Source organism: Kogia breviceps, chromosome X (assembly GCF_026419965.1).
Source record: "Kogia breviceps isolate mKogBre1 chromosome X, mKogBre1 haplotype 1, whole genome shotgun sequence".
Taxonomy (NCBI): Eukaryota; Metazoa; Chordata; class Mammalia; order Artiodactyla; family Physeteridae; genus Kogia; species Kogia breviceps.
In genome coordinates this window covers 87,949,007-87,968,004 of record NC_081330.1, presented here as the reverse complement: position 1 = coordinate 87,968,004, position 18,998 = coordinate 87,949,007, and the positions used below count along the sequence as shown (strand labels likewise).

Genomic DNA, 18,998 nt, shown 5'->3' with positions numbered 1-18,998 from the left:
TATCCTGGACTGGTTAAATACATTATGGGACATTTACAGAGAAAAGATTATGGAGCAGTTAAGAAAAATGTGCACTATGGAAAGCTGTTTAGAATATATAACTGGGAAAAAAAACAAACCCTGGTCACAGAACAGTAGGTATAGTGTACCATTTGTGGGGAGAAAACCCAAATAATTAGTATACAAATAGAAACAAATCTGGAAGAATGTATATCAAAACGTTAATAGTGGTTATTTCTGTGGCATGAGATAAGGGTGGCCTTTCATTGGCATGCTACATATTTCTGCATAACTTGAAATTTCACAACTACAACAAGTTACTTTTGCAATAAGCAAAATATATATATATATATATATATATATAAACAAATATATTCAATGAATGAATCACTTTGAGGCGGTGGTTTTGGTTTGGAATGGCTTCAGAGTGAGCCTGGTACAGTGGCATAAACACGGGCTTCGGCGTCAGACAGCCCTGAGCGGGGCCCCATTGCCCCACCCCCGAGGAAGGAGAAGGGGGGTGGCAGGGGGCTGCGGAAAGGGGCTGGGCTGGGCTGGGCTGGGCTGGCTGCAGCTCTAGTCCAGGAGGCTGAGACTTCGAGAGGGACTGAGAGAGGGCAGACGAATTCCAGACTCGCTAGAGGACAAGGTGAGGGACGTTGAGATTGGGGTTTCCAGACAGTGGTTCCAGTCCCCTCGAACCTAGAGCCAGGCAGGTGGTCAATTTTTACTGCACCACTGCAGCTATGGGAGAGGTTACTCGGAGTGGGATGTAGGCAACGAAGACGGCCGAGAGAGTAGTAGGCTGTATGGACTGGAGAGCAGAGGCTAGTTGAGGAAGAGGGGGAGAAAAACTGGGAACCGGGCGTGTTGAGTGGTGGATGGAGAATATGAGGGGTAAGGGGAATACTGAGGGGAAGTGGAAATTCAGAGAAGAAAACAGGGGATGTAGAGAAGGGTTAAGGAATACTGGGGGAGGGGGTGCAATGGTAGCATGAAGGAGGATGTAAGGAATGGGAATACGGAATTCTGTGGGGTAAACAGGAACGGCGATGGAGAAATAGGGAGCAGGGAACAAGGCAGAAGGAATACGGAGTGGTACGGAGTGGGGGATAAGGAATGAGGAGCGGGCGGGGGGGAAGGGCAGATTGGCTGGGACGGAGGCCCCCCTAGGGAGGCGGAAAGGGGCGGGACCACTTCCGGCCTGGAGGGGGGAGGGCAGTCTCTGAGTTTATGAGGGGCTCAGAGGGAGTGGACGCACTCAGGAGTAGTAGAAGGACGAGGTGAGCAGCGGGGCCCAGCTCTGGATCCGAGCCCGGGAGGGGTCGGCTCCACCCTCTGGGATCTGGAGAAATCCTGCTCTAAGGACTGGATCGTACCGGATCCATCCGGCCGGCCGGGAAGGGAGGGGACAGGACCCTGTTTGGCTGGGCCCAAGATGAAATCACTAGCTCAATACTGATTTGAGGAGGGGGGTGTATTAAGGAAGGGGCGGAACCAAGATGCGCTTGGCCCCTGTTTGGAGGGGGGCGTATTATGAAAAAGGGCGGGACCGGACGGTGCTGTGGACTTGGGCTGGATGTCAGTAGGGGAGGGGCCTGGACCACTAGACGTTGCGACAATTTGAGAGGGAGGCTTGTTGGGGAGGGGGCGGGACCGAATGGTACTACGAACTTGGAGAGGGGCGTGTTGGAAAAAGGTACTGGACTGAGTCTCTATTACGCATGCGCACTATGGATCGCTGGAAAGGGGCGTGTAGTGAAAGGCCAGCTTGGAGGCAAGCCAGCTGCCGAATGCGCATGTGCACGGTGGACAGCAAAGAAAGCTTCTGCTGGGAAAGCGGGCGGGGCTGAGATGGGCCCTGCAACGGATGCGCATGCGCACTGTCGACTTGCGGCTGGGGGGGGTGTGCACCGGGAAAAGGGGCGGGGTCCTCAGAGCTGCCGCGCTGGCACATCTTCCTGGAGTAGGGGAGGGTACGGCTGCAGAGAATTGAGATCTAGGCGCTCTGGATTACTGAATTTGAGAACGGAGTCCTTGGAGGGTGGGGGGAGGGTTTGGGATTGGGACCCTAGGGACGGTGGGTATCAGCCTCCAGGCGGAGCGGGAGAGAGGACATTAAGTGAGCTCGCCTCTTGACCCAGTCCTTCTCTCCTTCAGGCTCAGCTTTTGCCAGGCCAACTTGAGACATGTCTGACACAAGTGAAAGTGGTACGGGTCCAACCCACTTCCAGGTAAGCCCTCCTTCTGCCCTCTCCCTAGCTGCTTTTGCTCTCCAGCCCCTGTTGCTGCCCCAAATCTCTTGGCACCTCCCCTCCCATCCCAGCCCTTCTCCATCTACCTCCCTGCTTCGTTGCTGCCTCCATCCCCCAAGTAGAGGGAGGGAGGAGGGAAGGAAGGAGGGAGGAAGAAAGGCGGGAGGGAGGGTAGGCCCGCCCCTTTTCTGCTCAGAGGAAAGGGAGGCCTTGTTGGGCTGAGGTGGTCAGAGCACACTGCAAGTAGAAGTTAGTAAAGGTCAGAGAAGTGAGGCCCTGGAATTTTGGGGCCATTTGCCTAGTTGGGGGTGGGGAGAAGGTCTGTGAGCTTCCCTGCTTCCTCTTGCAGGCTGAAGCTTCAGAAGAGGACCGTGGCTTGAAGATGCAGACCCTATTGACAGTGACCCAGAACTTGGAGGTCTCAGAGACACCGAAGGCCTCAAAGGCACCAGAGGTCTCAAAGGCCATGAAGGTCTCAAATGCTGCAGGAGTTTCAAAGACCACAGAGGTCTCAAAGGCCACAGAGGCTCAGGAGGTATCTGCCACTCAGGCCTCAGCTACCACTAAGCTGACTGATACCCAGGTTCTGGCAGCTGAAACGAAGAATCCGGCAGCTGACACCAAGATGCAGAATACTGACCCTCAGGCTGTGACAATGCCTGCTACTGAGACCAAAAAGGTCAGCTGTGGGGCTGATACGAAGGTCGATACAAAGACCCCGGAGACTGAGGCTGCTGCCTCTCAGGCTCTGGCAGATGAACCTGAGCCTGAGGGTGCAGCTGCACAGTCTCAGGAGAATCAGGATACTCGGCCCAAGGTCAAGGCCAAGAAAGCCCGAAAGGTAAGCCCCTTGCCTTTCTATTTCTCTCAGTTGGTTCATGGTTCTGTAAACCTTTAGGAAGTTCCCTCTGCTCATCAAGGCTGTGGCGGGACACTAAGAGAAATGTGATATAATTCCTGTTTTCAGAAAGCTCACAGACTGGTGGGCACATGAGACAGGAATACGAACAGCTGCAATCTGAACGAAATGCAGTTTATATTTACATAGTAGCTACCATATGTCAGGCCTTGAGCTAGGCACATTCACACAGGTTATCTCATTAAATCCTGAAAGTAATCTAGTTTTGTAGAGAAGGAAGCTGAGTCCCAGAGAGGTGGAGTGACGTGTCCAGGGCGGTATAAGCAGAACCAGCGGTGCACACAGGAGGAGGAGAAGCCTCAGGCCCCACCCTTGGGTTGCTTCTGGCCTGGTGGGAAGATGAAACTCCTGCTTGGAAAGCAGTGAAAGACAAATCCAAGACTGGGCTGTTACTACAGGGGTGGGATTAGAGGGGACTTCAGGAAGAGAGAAGATGAGGAAAAAGGACCATCTGCATCATCTGGCAATGTTGTGCTTGCTCTCCATTGATGCAGGTGAAGCATCTGAATGGGGAAGAGGATGGCAGCAGTGATCAGAGTCAGGCTTCTGGAACCACGGGCGGCCGAAGGATCTCAAAGGCCCTCATGGCCTCAATGGCCCGCAGGGCTTCGAGGGGCCCCATAGCCTTTTGGGCCCGCAGGGCATCAAGGACTCGGTTGGCTGCTTGGGCCCGGAGAGCTTTGCTTTCTCTGAGGTCACCTAAGGCCCGCAGGGGCAAGGCTCGCCGCAGAGCCGCCAAGCTCCAGTCATCCCAAGAGCCTGAAACACCACCACCTCGGGATGTAGCCCTTTTGCAAGGGAGGGTAAGAAACCTGTCCTCTCCACTCAGCGTTATTCACTGCTTTGCCTGCCCTCTTCTCTGCCATCCTCTCAAGTCTTCTGCAAGCATATTTTGATCGTTCCATCTTTTCCTCTTCTCCCAGGCCAATGATTTGGTGAAGTACCTGTTGGTTAAAGACCAGACGAAGATTCCCATCAAACGCTCAGGTAGAGTTCTACTAACCCTCCCTTCCCCCAGCTCTGTTCTCCATTGCCCTCTCCCCCATGTGCTGAGGGCATTTCTTGCTCTCCTGCTCCCACTTATGTCCTCCTAAAGTTCTAATTTGGCAGTAGTAGTATCTCTGTTCATTAGTTCAGAACCTGTTTGTGCCACCCACAGCAGGGTTGGTAAAGGGTCTTTAGTTTGGGTATGGGGGCCACCCGGCTTCACTTCCGCCCAGGTGCTCGCAACACTCTCCCCTTGCAGACATGCTGAAGGACATCATCAAAGAATACACTGATGTGTACCCTGAAATCATTGAACGAGCAGGCTATTCCTTGGAGAAGGTGAAGGGGCAGACCTGGGGGATGGGTGCAATGGGGTAGCCTTGAATCAAACAAAGGTGTACATGTCTCTTCTGGGGGGTACCACAGAGACTAATCCAGCCCCATCACTGTGCAGATGGGCAGACAGTGGCCTAGCAAGGGGCATAGACTAGCTTGAGGTCACACAGCAAGTCAGTGGTAAAATCACAGCTAGGTCCCAAGCCACCCAGCTTAGTCCTGACTTCTGTCCACTGCTGGACATGTCCTATAATGTACTTCAGATGCTCTCTCTCCTTTTCATTCCCCACTCTGGCTGCCTAGATTCCCACTAATCACAAAGATGTTGATTAAAAATAATGCATTTGTTGCCTGTTTGCCGTGTGCTGGCCACTCAGCTAAGTGCTTTAAGTGCATTATCCCACTGATGTTTCTCTCTCTCACACACACACACACACACACACACACACACACCTAGGCACAGGGGGAGCTGTGGGATGCCCAGGAAGCTGAATTCTGTGATCTCACAAGCTGTTTTCCCCATCTGCAGGTATTTGGGATCCAATTAAAGGAAATTGATAAGAATGACCACTTGTACATTCTTCTCAGCACCTTAGAGCCCACTGATGCAGGCATACTAGGAACGTAAGCTGGGAAAGGGCTGGGGTGGGAGGGAGGCTTCTGCTTTTGCCCAAGGTACTACTCTATCCCAGTCCTCTCCCCACATCCCCTTAGGAAGTCAGGAAAGACAGAGCCTAAAAACCCCTATTCCAGCTCCTGCACATAGTTGGAGCCCTGCACAGAATAGTGATACCTGATTATGATTGACAGGAGGGTGTAGAAGCCTGGGGCAGGGCATTCCTACTGTCAGGTTTTCGGTTTTTCCAGAAGCTTCCCAGGAAAGCAGACCTGTCATTGCTTCTCTTCCTGTTGGCCTTGGTAGAATGGTTCTCACAGGAGGGCTTCCTGGTATGAGTGGCTCATGATGCTTGAAGGGCAGGAGCATCAGTGGGGCCGTGCCTAGAATTCTCTTGGATCTGAGGGGTCTGGGAGAGCAAGAAGGGACTCACATTGGCTGGATGTCTGGGTTGTACTGGGTTGACAAGTACAAGTACAGTTCTATCCTCTCAGCAACCTGGGGAGAGGAGAATGTGATTTTCCCATTTTATGAATAGGAGAGTCTAAGTGCCTTGCCCAGGGTCACATAGAGCTTGAAGCATAGACTGGGCAGAGTTCTCTCATATCTGAAGAATCTGGGAGAAGCTAGCCTAGTGAGCTGGCTGGTGTGTATTTTTTTTGCATATGGCTGCTGGATATAAACCTTCTCTCTGTCCCATTATTCTCCTAGGACCAAGGACTCACCAAAGCTGGGTCTCCTCATGGTGCTTCTTAGCATCATCTTCATGAATGGAAATAGGTCCAGTGAGGGTGAGTGGCTGGGCTGGCAGCTGAATGGGGGGTCATGGTCAGAATTCCACACGTTCATTTTCTATCCCTGTTTCCTTTTGCCTCCCCTTGTAGCTGTCATCTGGGAGGTGCTGCGCAAGTTGGGGCTGCGCCCTGGGTATGATTGGGCTCTGTCAGTGCTTGCTGTTTGTGTTTTCGTTTGGCAAGAGAAGATGGTCCCAGGATTGCATCAGCCTGGTGGTCTGGTGGAGTGGGCGGGGTTGCTGGACTGGGTAGAGGGTCCAGGGTTCTGACCTGGGTGGATGGGGAAATGGTCCTGAACTCTGCTGTCTGTCTCACTGACTCTTGGACTTCTGTGGAGCTTCTATCTTATGTTGGAAGCCTCTTTTCCATGTTGGAAATGTCTCTGCCCACATCTGGGAAGTGCAACAGCCCTGATTATATTTATCTATGTATGTAATTATGTATGTATGTATGTATGTATTTTATCATTTTCTGTTGTCAGGATACATCATTCGCTTTTTGGGGATGTGAAGAAGCTCATTACTGATGAGTTTGTGAAGCAGAAGTAAGTGTCTGTCTAGTGTTCCTGTGTTCCATGCATTTTGCCTGTCTTAGAACTGAGTAATAAAGCTGTGGTGCACGTGCATGTGTATATGTGTGCGTATGCAGGTGGTAGTTTATTCCTGAGGTAGTGGCAGAGAACAGAAGCACACATTTCCTCACCTACTTGTACTCTCACATATGCCTCCTTCAAGGGAGGGATTGTCATCACCAGTATTGTATGCGTGAGGAAACTGAAGCTCAGAGAGGTGAAGTAATTTGCTCAGGGTTATTATACAGGTAGCAAACAGAAGAGTTGTATTTAGATCCTGGCCCCAATACCTTAGTTCTTTTTTACTATGCTAGCTAGGGCTTCATAGAAATTAATCTCCATAAAGAAATGCCATAGAATGGTAGCTTTAAGCAGCCAGGTACTGTGCTGGGGTCTTGGCTAGTATATCTCATTTCATTTTCATAACTACCCTGCAGAATAGGTGCTGTCACCTCATCCCCTGTATCAGTTGAGGAGCCTAGGGCTCAGAGAGTGGAAGTCTGAGCATGGCCCCGGCTGGTAAAGGATCCATTTGGACCTGAAGCCCAGACCTCCTGACTTTTCTGGTCAGGTCCCACCCTATTCTTGGTCCTTGGAGAACATGTGTGCACTCATACAGGTGTACCAGCACACACCTGTGGGCTCACACACAAATGGTCGAGAGTATGCATGGAGTCCACTGCTCTTGGTTGACTGTTTCTTCCTGTACAGTCATTTTCTAGGCTGGACTGTCCCAGGGTTCAGCCAGGCCACGGAGGAGCCCCATGGTGGGGTGTGCTCAGAGCAGGGGGCCTGAAGAAATGGCTCATCTGTTTACAACACACCCAACAGGAACCTGGGTTATTGTGACAAGGGGCACAAAACTCGTGGCCTTCCTATGAACAAATACCCTACACGTGTCCCCTGTACCTCCACATGGCTGCTGGGCAGGACCAGTGAGATAGGGCTGAATATTGGAAGAAAAGCTGCAGTATTTAGTGGGGGAGTTTGCCACCTAAATGCATGAGTGGGCCATGAGTGGTCTTACAGACATAAAGGCTTTGAACCTCTCTTTTCAAGGTACCTGGACTATGCCAGAGTGCCTAATAGCAATCCGCCTGAGTATGAGTTCTTCTGGGGCCTGCGCTCTTACTATGAGACCAGCAAGATGAAAGTCCTCAAGTTTGCCTGCAAGGTAATTGGAGAGCTGTCCAAGCTTGGCATACCAAGAGCATGGTGTGCCATTGTTTAGGGTAGGCTGTGTGCAGAGCAGCCTGCAGCTCATGCATGAACATTCTGAAGCCTATATTAATGTGCAAACACTATCTAGTTTAATCCTTACAACTGACATGTCATTGCCTTACCGCAGATGAGAAAACTCAGGCTCAGAGAGGTTGTCAGGTGTTATGTCCAAGGTCGCAGAGATAGTAAGTGTCAGAGCAGGGATGGAATATTAGGTGTATAATTACTAGTAGTATTTATTGTATTACTATAATTTACATCCTGTATGCGCTCAGTGCTCAGATTCTGATCCTTCAGATGGTTGTTATTCCTGTTTCAGGTACAAAAGAAGGATCCCAAGGAATGGGCAGCTCAGTACCGAGAGGCAATGGAAGCAGATATGAAGGCTGCGGCTGAGGCTGCAGCTGAAGCCAAGGCAAGGGCTGAGATTAGAGCTCGGATGGGCATTGGGCTCGGCTCTGAGAATGCTGCTGGGCCCTGCAACTGGGACGAAGCTGATATTGGACCCTGGGCCAAAGCCCGGATCCAGACGGGAGCTGAAGCTAAAGCCAAAGCCCAGGAGAGTGGTGGTGCCAGCGCTGGTGCCAGTGCCAGTGGCAGCTTTGGTGCTAGCACCAGCCTGACAGCCACTCTCACGTTTGGGCTCTTCGCGGGCCTTGGTGGAGCTGGTGCCAGCACCAGTGGCAGCTCTGGTGCCTGTGGTTTCTCCTACAAGTGAGATTTCAGGTATCTATTTAGACTTGGGGGCAGCCGGGCCTCATGGGAATGGGATGAGGAGCTGGGTGGTTATAGGAAGGACAAGGTTGGAGGACCACATGGAGAGTGTGAGAAAACACTATTTTTGGCATTTTATTTATTCTTTTTGGTGGATATCAATTGACTTTTTGATTTTCTTTTACTTGTGTTTTCAGATATTCCTAATCCCAGCAGTCTTTCTCTTCGAGCCAGGGTGCGTCCTCAGAAACCTACTCAACACAGCACTCTAGGCAGCCACTATCAATCAATCGAAATTGACACTCTACATTAAATCTATTTGCCATTTCTGAGTTTATTGCTTTTTTTTGGTGGGCTGTCACATTTTGGTATCACATTTTAAAATGAATTGGGAAAGTTTCCACCTCAATCTGTGCTTGGCTTTAGGTGACATTGTCAAATAGAGTAAAATTAGAGCCAAATTAGCATGTTTCTCTGGGATAGGTTGGGCTCCATCTCTAGCCTATAGAGCAGGCAGAATTGCAGTGGTGTGAGGAGTCATGGGGATTGTAGGCATAGAGGACACATTATGAAGAAGAGCCCTGAGGTGGGCAAATCTGGAGCAGAAAAACAAGAGGAGATTGAACATCAAGTATAGACTCTACTTTTGAGAAATTTGGGTGAGACAAGAAGGAGGGAGAGGGAGGTAGGTAAAGGGAGATACAGGAACAAGTAGGGATTTTCTTGGGAAAAGAGAGAGGGACTTGAGCAGGCAGGAGCCAAAAGACAGGGAGATGTTGAAGGCTGACTCGTGCAGCCCAGTCCCTGAGGAGGTGGGTGGGGAAGACCTGTGGGAAGGGACTGTACAGTAAGGACTTGGAGAGGGGACTGTGGAAGGTTGTTAGGCAGTGGGGAGGCCCCAGTAGAGCATGGAGCCCATGGTTGTTGGGAGACCCCATCCCCGTGGCAAGGTGCTCAGTAATCTTGTAGGAATCAAGATGAGTGTTAGTTTATTCCAAGGTTTTCGTTCTGTTGTTTGGTTGTGGAATAAGGACAAGGCCAAGGGCAGTGAGTGTGTGAGTCTGAACCTTCGTTATGGTATCCACAGTGTCTGACACATAGTAGGTTCACAGAATGGTGGAAGAGATGGACCATGGGACCCAGGCAAGCTTGGTGAGGAAGATGAGGATATTGTGTGACAGACTGGGAGATAGTGCAAGGGTTTGTGGACAGGAGCCTCTGAAGTCTATGAACAAGGCAGAACATTAAGTGAATATACTAAGTGCCTGCTATGTGCCATGTTCTAGGTGTCTGGGAAGGAATGTTGAGAACTGGAAGGATAAACTGGGGCGCTAGTCAGATGGTCAGACAATAAGATGATTATATTTAAGAAGACAGCAGAGAGAACTCTGGGTGATGGGAAGGTCCAAGGAGTAGGTGGTTAAACGGGAGAAAAGGTGATAGTTCCTAGACTTGAGAGGTCAATGGCCTGGGAAGATGGGGTATTGGTTGGGTTATCCATTTGGACAGTGAAATCACCCAGGATGGAAGCAGGAGTTAGGGTAGGGAAGAGCACTGTGAGGCAAGTGCCAAAGTCCCCTCATGTAGTTGAAGATGTCCTCCCAGCTCCAGTGCCCACTAAGGCATGCGGCCCGCAGGCAATCAGAGATCCACCTTTGCCCTGTTTTGGGGAGTATTTCCCTGGACCTTTCTTTCCAGGAAGCTCTCATCTAATTGCCACATTACCAGATTCCTTATCTGGGACAGAGTCTTGCAGACAATGATGCTCTAGTAACAGCTGCCTTTCCCCTCCTGTAGACTCTGTAAGCAGTAAAGGAACAAGGTTTGCTGCTTAGGGAACAGGATCTAAAAAAGAAAAAGCTGCACCTGGAGCAAGGTAGTTCCTTGCCTGTGGTCATGAATTGAGACCTGCTTTTGCTGCTGAGGTTGTTCTTCACTGGAAGCAAAGGTTCTTCCATTAATTCCATAGGCCATGGTCCCCTCGGGGTGGATAGTACCTGGGAGAGGTAGACAAGGCCAGAGGCAGCTTAGACCTAGGAAGGACTCTAGTGGGTGGGTACCATATCCAGGGCCCTCTCAGACTTCCAGGTGATGTCCATCTGAAAATGGAATGGGCAGGAGTGGGTGATGGTGAGGGGTGGCAAGGAACTTGGGGACTATGATTCTAATAAAAATTGAGTTCAAAGTGCTTGATAGAGATAAGGGTGAATCATAGTCATGAAGAACTCTGACCTTCCCACTTACCTTCCCTCTGCAGACCACTAGGTTTGCAGGGCTCCCTACCTCTTCTCCTTTCCTACAAGGCTTAGACTTTGACAGGACAAGTGATGGACTTTTTCTCACTACCCAAGTGTAAGGACTGAAGGCATGTGAGGCAGGGAGGAAGCGATCAAGTCCAGTTCCAGGCAAGTGGGGAGTGGCCAGAGCTAGGAAAAGGAAGTGCCAGGGGAAATGGGGATAGACCCTGGTTCATGTTTTTTGTCACCTTTATCAGCTTGGAGGCCACTACTACAATGAAAGAACTCCCACGGTATATCATTAATTCCCAATAATTCTAGAATGTATCATATATCCTCCATTTGGCTAGGAGTGGGATAAGCCCCTAGAGCAGTTTATCTATTTTTTATTATCACTCCCCAAGAATCCTATTTAGACATTTTTGTCCTAATTGCTACCCCCCATGAAATTTGAACACCACAGATATACTGTATATCTATTTAATAACTGTACATTTGCATTTTATACATAAGATATTTTATTCAATACAGGGTTTATAATGACTAAATAAAATGTTTAAAAGTTTAACAATTTGTAAAAGCTATGAACATTTAACTTTATTTGCTGAGCAACTTTAAATGTAACCTATTTACACTGTAAGGTATTAGAGTACATATGTAAATGAGCAATTTATATAACTGATGATATTAGCAGTGTAATCAAAATTTAAAATACTATTCAAAACTTATTTTTTCAGCAGAAGTTTTAATTTCTTAAAAATTATTTTAGTGTAATTAACTTTATCTGTTGCTTGATATGAGAAAACTTTTAACTAGCTGCTGGATATTCATTCAGGTATCATCAACATTTTCCTTTTCAGTACTTGACATAATTAATGATAGATTGAATAACTTTTGTAGAATTAAATAAAAGCCATTTTTCTTTAATTCTCAAAACCCAAACAACACACAGAGCTACTGAGGATCAAACATAAAGGCAGTCAATGGCAGCCAAAAGGCACAAGCAGGTCACTTCTGCAAGAATGAGCAATAGATTGAAAGTCTTCCAATCATAGCCATCTATTTGCCATGGTTTTGTAGTGTTGATCTTGCATACATTTTGTGCATTTTCCTCATTGTTGCTCATGTGATACCCAAGAAAACCCAGTAACAGAAATTAAATATTAAAGAGTAAGATTCCTCAGGTAGGGCTAAGCTTTAGAGGGCCACAAACTATTGTAATTTTTGTGAAAGTTTTTTGTGATTTTTGTCCCCCACAAGGACCATTTTTCACTCCCTTGTAGGGTGATTACCCACCATCCTATCTGCCCTTTACCCCTGCATTGAGAATAGAAACCCTACAGCAACATTTCACCTGGGCTGAATAAAACAAGGTAGAATGAATGCTGAGTGGGGTGTGGGGAAGAAGAGAGAGAGAGAGGGAGGGGGAGAATGAGAGGAAGAAAAGAAAGAAAGGAAGGGAGGGAGGGAGGAAAAGAAAACAAGAAATATCTACTAGAGACCAACCATTTGTGTAAACAAAATGGATAACAATATTTTTCTCCAAACTTACACTTTGAAAAATGCTTTGGTCCAACATAATACTATTAATCCATGTACAATTGCCATTCATCCCTTCAAAAGGAGATTACCCCAAATCTTATTACCTACTATCTCCAGCCTCCAGTCTAGGAATTTTGGGGTGATGTCCTTTCCTTTTCTACCTACCTTGCAACCCATTCTAGATATGCTACAAGCTATGATCTAGATTGTACATTGAACCAACATGTCCTGTGAGTGTATGGGTATTGTATCATTTGGATAATCTTTGGATCATCACTGTGTATGATGTGGATGAAGGTACTAAGGGGATTTCCTGGGACTCATACTCATATATAGAAGGTAGATTAAGCCCTGCTCCAGTGGGTCCAGCAATCCTGAACTGCATGTTGTGCATTATGCTCCTGAGACCCTAGAGGTTGCCTCCACAATGACTGTGTGGAATCTGAGCTCTTGGAGGTCCTACTTGTATTGGCTGGCTGTAATATGCATTGACCTTTTGCCACTTAACATGGCAGTGCTAGGGTCATGCAATGAATCTCCTGAGTTCCAGACATGCTCTTCCCCACCCCATTGTGTAGCAGAGAGATTACCCATATCGCCTTGATAGTTGGGACCACTCATCCCAGCCTATTGGTTCAATGTCATGAGGAACTCCAAATGGCCAGGTGGAAGTCTCAACTTCCTGTGAATCAAATCTTTGCAGTTGTTTCACTAAGTGAAGTGATGAGAGGTGCCATTCCCATTTCTACCCTTTGATTTCTAGACCTATGTATTCTGTTTATGGGAGAAAGAGCATAGTATATTGGTTGTTGATTCACAGAATACACTGAATTCTGCAGGATGGCCCTCAGACCTCACAAAGTGTTGTTTCCTACCTGTCACCAGAACTTAATCTTCCATAGGCCATCCCACACTTCTGCAAAGGCGGTTGCATATGGGTGATCGCCCATTGTTGTTAGACCATTTGTCTTACCTCTTTCACTGTGAAATGTGTTCCTTGACCAGAAAAAAAAAATATTGTATGGGATATCTCAATGATGTACAAAGTGTATAAAGTAATTAGAAAATCCAAGGATGGTGGTGCTGGTAAAAGCACCAGGGAAGGCAAATCCATTCCAGAATACGTGATTATTTCCATAAGGATAAATTGATGCCCACTCCCTGATGGAAGAGGTTCAATGTAATCTGTCTGTCATCCAAGGACTTGTTGGTCTCCCCAGGGAATGGTGACATATTGGAGTTTCAGCTGTTGAGAAATTGGGCACTCAACAGTGTTGGTAGCCAAGTCAACCCATGTGATGGTAAATCCATGTCAAATCCCTGCATAACATCCATCCCTTCTACAATGGCAGTTTTGTTCACTGGCTCATCTAACAAGCACTGGAATATCTAGAGAAAGAGGTTGACAGATTTCCACAGGCTGGGTCATCATGCTCCCTTTTGTAAGCATTCACATGAGACACAAATATTCGTACACTCAGCCCATTCCAAGAGATCCGTTCACTTACTCCTCATATATATGTATGCAAAACAATTAGACTGTGCCTTACACGTAATAAGCGCTCTCTAAGTATTTTGCTGCCTTGTTGTTATAACTCAGTTCTCCAATCTTGTTCCTTCCCAGTGTCTGACCATCTGACAAGACTGTTAATTGGCATTGATCAGTTCCCTGGCCAGGTCACTTTCTGAATTAAGAGATCAACCAGATGCACAGCTCCGAGTTTTGCCTCCTAGGAGAATTTCCCTTCCTTACTTCCCATCAGGGTCACATCTAAGTGGGGCTGTTAACTTCCAGTTAGTTCCTACTTACCATACAGCATCATCTGCAAACCATGCTCCTGGGTTTTTTCTTCTTCAGTGAGCTGGTTATTGGGAACTCACCACAAGGGCCTAGGAGTGAGCTGAGGGAGAGCAAGCAGTGTGGCATGAGTAGGGACTATGGGAGTTTGCACCTCCTATAACTCGCTTTTGCTTTCAGGACCTGCTCCAGACTGACTTTGTTTATACCGCTACTCTTTGGTGATGGAGTGTTGTTATTACCTGTCCAAATTTATGGCTTGGCGGATCAGATGGCACCAAGCCTAGGATTGGCAGCTCAGTTTGCGTGGTCACTTGGGGTCCCATGGTTAGGTGTTCAAACTCTACTGGGGCCAGTGATTTAACTTTGTTAACTCAATCATCAGGTGTTGGGAGCTGTTTCTCAAAAGGAGGGTAATTATTTGACAAAGAGCATGGCTTATGCTCCCAAACTCTAGAGACTTGTGCTTTGATTCTCTGCTTGGGGCTTGTCACAGGCCCCACGCAGCATCCCAATCTGTCACAGATGCTCACTCAACTCACTCTGATATTTTCTTTTTCATTCCACAAACCTCTGCTAGTGACTACAGTGTTCATGGCCCGTGCTGGGTACTGGGGTGGCCTGTTCTCAAGAACAGTGAGGGAAAAAGTGACAGCACCAAAAGGAACCACTTGGGTTTGTGGGAGCCCAGATGAGCAAGTGATTCACCTTCTTCTGCATGTAGGTGTGTTATTAATCACAGATGTTGTGTGAGGAACATCTGCACAAATGTACAGTTACAGGCACACATTTTCATGTACAAATATAGGCATTGTGTACACACATTCTAATTATGGAATATGAGTCAGCAGTCAGTGTGCTCTGGTGGAAGGAGTCCTGACTGGGAGACAGGCGATGAGGGTTAAACTACCCCAGCTCCCTCACAGGGTCCCCGTGTGGCCTGGGACATGTCTCTGGCCCTCTCTAGCTTAATGCCTGCTGCCTGTAATATGCCAACAGCATTAGCTCACCCAACCTGCTCTTCATGAGCGTCACGTTAGATAGTAGATGGGGAGCACCCAGAGTACTTTGTGCCCCAGGAGACTTATGTCTTTGCTAATTTATCTTCAGTTTACCGATTGAGTGAGCCATCTGCTTTTTGATGGCATTTTGACTGATGAAGAGAGTAAATGAGAAAGAAAAGGGGAATGAGTGAATGTGTGAGTAAGGAAAGAGTGGGTGAATGTAATGTGAGCAAATGCATGAATGAATCAGTAAATGTGAATGAGTGAATGACTGAATGAGTTGATCAGTAACCTTTTCCTATTTATTCTACTAAGGGATGCAGAGGCCACACTTGCTTTCCTCTGGAATCACCACCGAGAATGGAAGGGCAGTGGGAGGACAGTGTGAAGTGCAGGCTGCCCCAGAGGACATCATCTCAGGCCCTGTAGGCCAGAGAGACATCCTGGCCGCCAGCCTTGCTTCAAACTTCATCTCAAGGTGTTTGTTTTTTCATCTCAAGGTGTTTGAATGCCACACTGGCTACAGCAGAATTGCTATGTGAGCTGTCAGAATACAGATTCCTGGACCCCACCCTCCTGGAGTCTGCTTCAGTAGGTTGGGGAGGGCCCCAGGAACCTAGATGCCTCTGCTGAGGGACAAGTGGACAGGCACAGAGAAATCACCCATGTCATGTGGCCACTCTCACTAAACTGTTTAGCTTCAGTTGTCCTACCTACTTGGACCCTGCTGACCCAGAGAGACAGTATGGAATACAGACAGGAGAGAGATAGACACAGACCTGGGTTCAAACCCCAGCTTTGACCTTCTCCGAAGGTGGGGCAGCAGGCAAATCACTCACTGGCTCTGCTTCACTTTTCCCGTCTGTATGATGAGGACATGCAATCAATGGCCCAGGACCACTGTGAGAATTTGAGAAAATTCCTCTCTGCAAATCACTGTTACAGAGTAATGAAGACCTGATGATACTTGTAATCATTAGCATTACCGAGCACTTACTATGATCCAAGGATGGTTCCAAATGCTTTACATAAATGATCTCATTGAATTCGCACAAACACTGTCTATGAAAGAGGAGCTATTATCCTTCCTGTGCTACAGATGAGGAGCCTGAGGCTTAGAGAGTATGAGTAACTTGTCCAGGGGCCCACAGGCAGCATCTGAGTCCTTGGAGCCTGCATGCTTAAACCCTAAGCTATAAATGGCAGCTCCCTCCCCCTTTCTCGTTAAAAGTTAAAGCGGAGGGGAGAGCCAATCCTGTGGGGATAAAACAGAACAAAGACCTCTGAAAGGAAGGAAGCCAAGAGAATGTATGTAAGCAGATGCCTCAGAGAGTATGGGAGCTCAGTTTGCCCCTAAGCTTCCTGACAGCTGTAGCAGGAAAGGGGGGAGGGGAGCAGAATTCCCTAGTTTCCATTTTCTGGAAAAAAAGGCGGCACAGAGACATGTCTAACTGCACATTTGTCTTGGGCTGAAATTCCAGAGGAGTTGATCTTGTGGCCAGCTCAGCAAACATCCGGGACCAGAAGTTCATCTGTGATTTCATGAGGCGCTAAAAGTCTTATTCACACACGTGATTCTGAGAGTCAAGAAGCCAGAGGGGGAAGAAAACACATGAAATTCTATCTAGAAGAGACCGTTGCTGGGCTGCAGTTTCCCACAGCAGTAAGGGGCATGGGAGGAGACCGAGGCCCTGACTGTGTATCTGTCTCTCTCCACAACACACACGACACGGTCACTCTGGGAGGAGATCCAGGCTTCTGGGGACGTGACACTCCTCCAGAGACTGGGATCCCGGGGTGGATGGCAAATGAGCCAGGATGAAGTTGTGAGTGAGGGCCGTGTTGCCAGAGCCTGGGAGCTGAGTGGGGCTGGGTGGGTCAGGCTGGGCCCGTGGAAGAGGCAGAGTATGGGGAGCTGGTTGTAGGATTGGGAGAGGAATGCAGCATTTGGGCAGGTGGAGGGGCGTTGCAGGCACAAGGAACAGCAGGTGGTGCAGGGCTTGCTTCTCACCCTCCCCAGATATTGCCTCTTTTGATGTCCCTTTACGTGGCTTTCTGTCTGGCGAGCTCTCCATCCCACCTACCCCCTCCCCACCCAGGCAGGTGAGGCTGACTCGCCCCCATCCACCAGGATTGAGAGGGGAGAGACCTGTGTCCAAATTACCTTCTGCGCGACACTGCAAGACCAGTCTGCCTTCTCCAGTTCAGGCATCAGGGCCGACTTCGTGGTCCAGTATGATGTAGTCATGGAAGACATCATTGGAGATGTGCAGGTGAGAGGGCCAGGGGAATGGAAAGTTTGTGGGCTCTGGAGTCAGACAGGCCTGGGAAACCAGGTGCTGGCCTCCACAAGGTGCGCGTTTGTTTCTCCCTAGGGATCAGTGAGGACTAGTGAACATGGACAGGACGGTGTGTAGCAACACATGACTTCACACTTGGTGAGGCACATGTGTCCCCCAAAGGGTTGGAGACCCGGGACTGTATAAACTGGATCAAGATCCAGGTGAATACATTCCTAACTGAAGCAAGTCATAGCCCACTCTTAACCAGACCTTTTGGAAAGGCAACCATTGGCCTGTGATTAGTCTCTCACACTTTCTGCAGCTCTGATACTCTCATGTTCTCTTGGGCTTTCTGGATGTCTCTAAGTTTTAAAAATTATTTTTGCCTCACTTGAGCCATTTGCCTAAACAGGGAGCCCTTAAATTCTGAGAGCACACACTCACGAAGAACGTGCAGAGGTTCCACGCTCTACCAGAGGAGGGGAGGCTGATCCGGGACCCTTGGCTTGACAACAACAATTGCATGGCAGCCTGAGATGTCTGGTCCCAGCCTGCTTCTCCCACCACACCTCTCACTGCCTCCAGCACACAAACCATCCTCCAGCTGCCCCACACCACACCACACAGCACACCAACGTCCCAAAGCACCTGAACCTGCCAGTCATCTGTGCCTGAGTATGTGCTCATACTATCTGCCGCCCTGGGAATGTCTTCTCCCTCCTTTCTCCACTGGTGAGTGTCCTCCTTATCCCTGAAAACCTTGCTTCAGTGCCACCTCCATGATGACCCCACCCCCACTTACAATTCCTCTCTCTGCTCTGGGCTAATATAGTGCTTTGGTTACACCTCTCCTCATGCACTTACTTATTCATTCATTCATTCATATGTGGACTCATCTCCATCAAGCAGGAAACTGCCCTAGCCCCGTCCTGCCCTCAGTGACTCTGGGAAGTCAGGAATGAGTTGGACACAGCCCCTAATCTCCCTTTGGAAATGTCCCATCCTGAGGTAACCCGATACATAGAGCCAGAGCAGTCATTAAAGGCTCTAAGGGCTGTGTATAAATCTGTAATGGGTTACGTATGGATACCACTGAGGGGGGTTTCACGAGAGCCTTCCTGAATGAGTTGGCCTTTAAGTTAGCATAGGAAAACTGAATAGACTTTACCTCCACCTGGACTGATAGGATGAAGGGGAGGGCATGCAGAGAGAGGGGAATAGCATATGCAGAGGCACAGAGGTATAACAGAGGCCTGTTGTGTAAGGGGAATAGAAGGAATTCACCCTCTCAGAATAGGAGCTGAGGGTATCATGCCAGTAGGTGGCAGCAGGGCCTTAACCTGGTGTCCTGGGGTGTGTGTGTGTGTGTGTGTGTGTGTGTGTGTGTGTGTGTGCACGCGGGCACGCGCACACATGTGAACTGAGGCATTTGTCTGCTTGTTCCTTCTTTACCATCTCCCATCTCCCACCATTGCCTGGAGCAAAGATACAGATAGAACAGACGGAACTAGGCATTAAATAGTATGACTGATACTCCCATCCACTGTGCGCTATGATTCCTGCATCCCCCAACCAAGAACCCCTCAATTCCCCTCCCATTTTACTTGAGTATGCCCGCCTTTCAAAGCCCAACACATTAACTCCATGGGCACCTAATCCATTATGCCCACTGCTAGCTGATGTCAGGAACCCTGAAGTGAATCACACACAGATCTTATTCAC

General features: G+C 48.5%; 1 protein-coding gene and 1 non-coding gene across 4 annotated transcripts; both read left to right on the top strand.

Moving 5' to 3' along the window:
* The first annotated feature begins 464 nt into the window (after positions 1–464).
* LOC131747767 (melanoma-associated antigen D2) lies at positions 465–8,745 on the top strand. Of its 3 annotated transcripts, none has more exons than XM_059049759.2 (13): positions 465–649; positions 2,161–2,234; positions 2,605–3,096; positions 3,669–3,977; positions 4,098–4,161; positions 4,421–4,500; positions 5,027–5,121; positions 5,825–5,904; positions 5,998–6,040; positions 6,389–6,451; positions 7,538–7,652; positions 8,019–8,425; positions 8,611–8,745. In XM_059049759.2, the coding sequence occupies exons 2-12, from the start codon at positions 2,190–2,192 to the stop codon at positions 8,415–8,417; spliced, it is 1,785 nt and encodes a 594-aa protein (XP_058905742.1). In that variant the 5' UTR covers positions 465–649; positions 2,161–2,189; the 3' UTR covers positions 8,418–8,425; positions 8,611–8,745. The 3 variants fall into 3 exon arrangements, with proteins under 3 accessions (XP_058905742.1, XP_058905743.1, XP_058905744.1); XM_059049760.2 differs by lacking the exon at positions 465–649 and adding an exon at positions 1,189–1,283; XM_059049761.2 differs by lacking the exon at positions 465–649 and adding an exon at positions 1,843–1,976.
* Positions 7,248–7,376, top strand: LOC131749082 (small nucleolar RNA SNORA11). The gene has a single exon (XR_009333194.1). It is a non-coding gene; the product is annotated as a small nucleolar RNA SNORA11 (small nucleolar RNA).
* Positions 8,746–18,998: the final 10,253 nt, after the last annotated feature.